The 5,969-nt window shown below is 37.3% G+C and overlaps 1 protein-coding gene and 1 non-coding gene across 2 annotated transcripts; one reads left to right on the top strand and one right to left on the bottom strand.

The window, feature by feature from the left end:
- Positions 1–215: 215 nt before the first annotated feature.
- Positions 216–322, bottom strand: LOC140010080 (small nucleolar RNA R71). The gene has a single exon (XR_011817347.1). It is a non-coding gene; the product is annotated as a small nucleolar RNA R71 (small nucleolar RNA).
- Positions 323–521: 199 nt separating this feature from the next.
- On the top strand, positions 522–5,030 carry LOC140009969 (uncharacterized). The gene is made up of 6 exons (XM_072056321.1): positions 522–1,235; positions 1,350–2,436; positions 2,695–2,787; positions 3,673–3,767; positions 3,952–3,986; positions 4,385–5,030. The coding sequence occupies exons 1-6, from the start codon at positions 522–524 to the stop codon at positions 5,028–5,030; spliced, it is 2,670 nt and encodes an 889-aa protein (XP_071912422.1).
- The last annotated feature ends 939 nt before the right edge of the window (positions 5,031–5,969 follow it).

Here is a 5,969-nt window from a genome sequence, read left to right as displayed (position 1 = left end):
TCCTAATTCACACTTAACTACATTTTTTGGAAATTTGTGATACAATTAAAATGAATGGAGTTAGTGATGAGGCTATACGGCTAAGATTGTTCCCATTTTCATTGAGAGATAAGGCCAAACTTTGGCTACATTCTCATGCTCCTAACACTTTTACCACATGGGATGATTTATCAAGGGCATTTTTGAATAAGTATTTTCCACCCGGTAAGACTGCTAAGCTAAGAATGGATATCACTGGTTTTAGTCAAATGGAAGGAGAATCATTATATGAAACATGGGAAAGGTTTAGAGATTTGTTACGGAAATGTCCACACCATGGACTACCCGAATGGCTGATTATACAAACCTTTTATAATGGTTTATCTTTCTCCACTAAAACTATGATTGATGCAGCCGCAGGTGGAGCTTTAATGGGTAAATCACCCCAAGAAGCTCATAATTTGATAGAAGAAATGGCAGCAAATAACTACCAATGGGCCAATGAGAGAGGTAATACAAGACGTCATGCAGGTATGATAGAAATGGACACTCTCAATATGCTGAGTGCTCAAATGAATAATGTGATGAAGCTATTAAGTAGACAAGGTGGAGTTGGCCCTAGTGCATCTAATGCTCATATAGCTTGTTGCTCTTTATGTGGAGGTGAACATGATACTAATGAGTGCGTTGATTCTGAGCAGGTACAATTTGTCAATAATTACAACAGAAATGCTCAAAATAATCCCTACTCGAATACTTACAATCCGGGGTGGAGAAATCATCCAAACTTTGGATGGAAGGACCAAGGAAATCAATCCAGACCAGCAAACCCACCAGGGTTCCAATCAAGGCAACCACAAGCCGAAACTAAACCTGGTTGGGAGATTGCGGTGGAAAAACTGGCTAAAGTTACCTCGGACAGATTTGAACGAGTAGAAGGGAGATTGGATCAACTCACTACCATGTACAGAAATGTAGAGGTTCAAATTGGCCAAATTGCTAGTTCCTTGAATAATCGAAATCAAGGGGAATTACCTAGCAAAACTGAGGTCAATCCTAAAGAACATGTTAAGGCCATTACTCTTCGTAGTGGTAAACAATTGGAAGATCCTCCAGTGAGCGGAGGTAAGAAGGATGAGAGTGAAGAAAATGCTGAAAAACAGAGGAACCAAGAGGCAACTATGGAGGGAAATAGTCGGCAGAATCCAAGAGAAACACAGCCATCATCTTCCACTAACATTCCAATACCTCCTGCGGTTCCATTTCCTCAAAGATTAAAACAGAATAAGTTTGATAAAGATTTTGAAAAATTTGTTAAAATGTTCAAACAATTGCACATTAACATTCCTTTTGCTGATGCTATATTGCAGATTCCATCTTATGCGAAATTTCTCAAAGAAATCATGACACGAAAGAGGAAGTTGGAAGACTGCGAGACAATAGCATTAACGGAGGAGTGTAGTGCAATTATACAAAATAAACTACCACCGAAATTGAAGGATCCAGGAAGTTTCTCTATACCTTGCACCATAGGTAGTATTAATTTTTCTAAAGCATTATGTGATCTTGGTGCTAGTGTATCATTGATTCCTTTAACGGTGGCTAGACAACTAGGTTTGCATGAACTTAAACGAACTAATATTACCTTGCAGTTAGCGGACAGGTCTATTAGACATCCATTAGGAGTGTTGGAAAATGTATTGATAAAAGTTCAAAAATTTATCATTCCAGTGGATTTTGTGGTGTTAGATATGGAAGAGGATGTATCTATGCCAATTATTCTTGGTAGACCGTTTTTAGCTACTGCAGGTACTATTATTGATGTTAAAAATGGCAAACTCAAGTTTCAAATAGGTGAAGAAGAGGTAGAGTTTAATTTGCATGAAATGGAAAAATACCCTTCTTTTACCGATCATGCATATTCTATCGGCACAATTGAAAAACTAACTCAAGAGCTGAGCCAAGTCAATTTTGACTTCGATCCTCTTGAGTATTGTTTAATGAGTTCAGGTATGCAAGATGGAGATTCTGAAGAAATTGAAGAATTGGTCAAGTATTTGAATTTTCAAGCACCTTATAAACGGGGTAATGTATACGAGAGTCTTGGCCAAGGAAAAGGGTTTTCACAACCTTCAGAAATTGAACCTCCAAGGTTAGAGCTTAAGCCACTTCCAACTCATCTAAGGTATGAATTTCTTGGAGAGAATAGCACTTTACCTGTAATTGTTAGTGCTGACCTTGATGATGAGCAGTGTACTAAATTGCTAAGAGTTCTAAGGAGGCGTAAGAAGGCAATTGGATGGACAATTTCAGACATTAAAGGTATAAGTCCTTCTATATGCATGCATCGAATTTTATTGGAGAATGATTGCAAACCAGTGGTGGAAACACAAAGAAGACTCAATCCAAATATGAAAGAGGTGGTAAGAAATGAAATTCTTAAGTGGCTTGACGCAGGTATAGTTTTTCCTATCTCAGATAGTGTTTGGATTAGTCCAATTCATGTGGTACCAAAGAAAGGTGGAATGACTACAATCATGGGTAAAAATGATGAATTAATTCCATCTAGACTTGTGGTAGGGTGGAGAGTGTGTATTGATTATCGTAAGTTAAATACGGTAACAAGAAAAGATCATTTTCCCTTACCATTTCTTGATCAATTATTGGAGCGAATAGCTGGATATGAATTTTACTGTTTTCTTGATGGTTTTTCAGGATATAACCAAATAGCTATAGCTCCAGAGGATCAAGAAAAGACCACATTTACATGTCCTTATGGCACTTTTGCCTTTAGAAGAATGCCATTTGGTTTATGCAATGCTCCTGCAACTTTTCAACGATGCATGATGGCTATTTTTTCGGATTATATTGAAAAAATTATGGAGATATTTATGGATGATTTTTCTGTGTATGGTTCATCTTTTGACCATTGTCTTCATAATTTGGAATTGATTTTGCAGAGATGCGAGGAAACAAATCTTGTACTGAATTGGGAGAAATGCCATTTTATGGTAAAAGAAGGAATTGTCTTAGGACACAAGATTTCCTCCAAGGGAATTGAGGTGGATCAAGCCAAAATAGAAGTCATCGAAAAATTGCCACCCCCAAGCAATGTCAAGGGGATAAGAAGTTTTTTAGGACATGCTGGTTTTTATAGACGTTTTATTAAAGATTTTTCTAGAATAGTAAAACCATTATGTGATTTATTATGTAAAGATACCCCTTTTCAATTTGATGACAATTGTTTGGTTGCATTTGAAAGGTTGAAGAAGGAATTGATTTCAGCCCCAATTATAACTTCGCCCGATTGGTCACTACCATTTGAATTGATGTGTGATGCAAGTGATTATGCGGTTGGAGCAGTTTTGGGACAAAAGAAAGAAGGACGGTTGCACGTCATTTACTATGCTAGCAAGTTGCTAAACGAGGCACAACTCAATTACGCAACTACAGAAAAAGAGCTATTGGCAGTGATATTTGCTTTGGATAAATTTAGATCTTATTTAGTAGGATCTAAAGTTATTATATATACGGACCATGCGGCTCTTAAATATTTGTTACGTAAAAAAGATGCAAAACCAAGACTAATTCGGTGGATTCTTTTATTGCAGGAATTTGATGTGGAGATAAAAGACAAAAAGGGATCGGAGAATTTAGTTGCAGATCATCTATCACGTTTGGAATATATCCCAGTCAAAGATCAAGTTCCGATCCAAGAGAATTTTCCGGATGAGTTTGTCCTAGCACTTAGCAACTCTCCATGGTATGCAGATTTCGCTAATTATTTGGTAAGTGGGGAAATTCAAAAAGGGCTTAATTATCATCAAAGGAAGAAATTTTTGCATGATGTGAAGAGTTACTTTTGGGAGGAACCATTGCTGTACAAACATTGTGCCGATGGTATGGTACGAAGATGTATTCCAGAAAATGAGGTACGTAATATTTTATATCATTGTCATAATCTTGAAACAGGTGGTCATTTTAGCACTTCAAAGACTGCAGCAAAGGTATGGCAATCAGGGTTTTATTGGCCAACCATGTATCGAGACGTTCGGGAATATGTTAAAAATTGTGATGCATGCCAAAGAACTGGAAATATATCTCGAAAGAATGAAATGCCCCTAACTACCTTTTTAGAAGTTGAATTATTTGATATATGGGGTATAGACTTTATGGGACCATTTCCAAGTTCTTTTAATAATAAGTACATCTTAGTAGCAGTGGATTATGTTTCTAAATGGGTAGAAGCAGTCGCTTCACCCACTAATGACTCTAAGGTTGTACTTAGGTTTCTTAAAAAGAACATTTTTTGCAGGTTTGGTATACCTAAGGCCATAATAAGTGATGAAGGAAAACATTTTTGTAACAAACAACTGGATTCCTTATTGTTTAAATATGGCTGTAGGCACAAGACATCACTCCCGTACCATCCTCAAGCCAATGGACAAGCGGAGCTAGCTAATCGTGAGATAAAGCTCATTTTGGAAAAAACTGTGAATAAATCACGCAAGGATTGGGCTACAAAGCTAGATGACACACTATGGGCTTACCGAACGGCATTTAAGACTCCTTTAGGGATGTCGCCGTATCGTTTAGTCTATGGAAAAGCTTGTCACTTACCTGTAGAGATTGAACATAAAGCTTATTGGGCTATTAAAGCAATTAATATAGATTTTAATCTTGCAGGTGGAAGGAGATTACTTGAGCTGAGTGAATTGGAGGAACACCGGTTACATGCATATGAAAATGCCAAAATTTACAAAGAAAAGATCAAATATTGGCATGACAAGCACATTATTCCTAAACAATTTCAGGTAGGGCAAAAAGTGCTTTTATTCAATTCACGCCTGAGGTTATTTCCAGGAAAATTAAAGTCAAGGTGGTCTGGACCTTTTGAAGTCACTCAAGTATTTCCCTATGGAGCGGTTGAATTGGCAAATTCAAGAAATGAAAGGTTTAAGGTCAATGGACAACGAGTGAAACCCTACTTGGCAGGTGAAATCGTACCCAAAGGACTCATATGTCTTTTGGGCGACTCTTCTTCAAATTAAGAAACTGAATGTGTGAGTCGAGCCAACGACTATAAATAAAAGCGCTAATTGGGAGGCAACCCAATGTTTATGTTATATGTGTTAAATTGGTGTGATTTTGTGGTTTGAATAAGTGTTTTAGTTAATTTGTTGTTTTTGTGTGATAGGGTTGGCAAATGGAAGCAAGAATGACCATTTGAGGTGAAAAGGGCAAACTTTGATCAAGCAACTCAACCCCTCGATTTGCATTAAAGGTGTTTTTGATTCATTATAAAGGGGTAAAATGCATGTTTTTAATGTTTTACATTTGTTCCAGTCATTAAAATTGGCAAACAAATGATCTATGGTGCATTTTGAGTCATTGGGGTACCTTTTGTAATTTTTCAAAAGTTGAAATTCTGCTAAAAATCGAAGCAGAAAACGCGTTTTCAAAGAAAACGCGACTACAAGTCGCGTTTCTCAGAATCGCGTTTTCAATTCTGCAACTGCAGAAAAGAAAACGCGCCTTCAAAACGCGACCCAAAGTCGCGTTTTAATGGAAATCGCGTTTTCAAGCCTGGATCAAGACTCAAAAACGCGACTTATGAAACGCGACTCTAAGTCGCGTTTTCAAACACAGTCGCGTTTTAAGTGCTGCAAGATTTGGGAAGAAAACGCGATTTTAGAAACGCGAGTTGAAGGCGCGTTTTGAGTCGCGTTTTGTGTGTCTGAATATAGCCTTCAGAAACGCGATTTCAGCTTCATTTTTTCCCTCTCTTTTTAATTTTTCAGCCGCGTTTTTCCTTCTTCTCTTCTACCCACCTCACAAATCTTCATTTTTACTCCATAATCTTGCTAGAAATCATCACCCCAACACCTTTTGAGCTTCATACAACCTTTTTAACCGATTAAAATTCAAGAAAAACACTTAAAATCAGGTTTTTGAAGCATTGAAGGTTAGGGTTCTTAAACTCCAATTTC

This window comes from Coffea arabica, chromosome 6e (assembly GCF_036785885.1).
Source record: "Coffea arabica cultivar ET-39 chromosome 6e, Coffea Arabica ET-39 HiFi, whole genome shotgun sequence".
In the NCBI taxonomy this organism is placed as follows: domain Eukaryota; kingdom Viridiplantae; phylum Streptophyta; class Magnoliopsida; order Gentianales; family Rubiaceae; genus Coffea; species Coffea arabica.
Note: the sequence above shows the minus strand (reverse complement) of the source record. Positions and strands in the feature narration are given on the sequence as shown.

Excerpts from the sequence above, each read along its gene's own strand:
- LOC140009969 (XM_072056321.1), top strand. The coding sequence starts at position 522 with ATGGACACTCTCAATATGCTGAGTGCTCAAATGAATAATGTGATGAAG. Across the intron at positions 1,236-1,349 it reads ACATTCCAATACCTCCTGCG|ATTCCATCTTATGCGAAATT; the intron begins GTTCCATTTCCT and ends GCTATATTGCAG. Across the intron at positions 2,788-3,672 it reads CTTTAGAAGAATGCCATTTG|TCAAAGATCAAGTTCCGATC; the intron begins GTTTATGCAATG and ends AATATATCCCAG.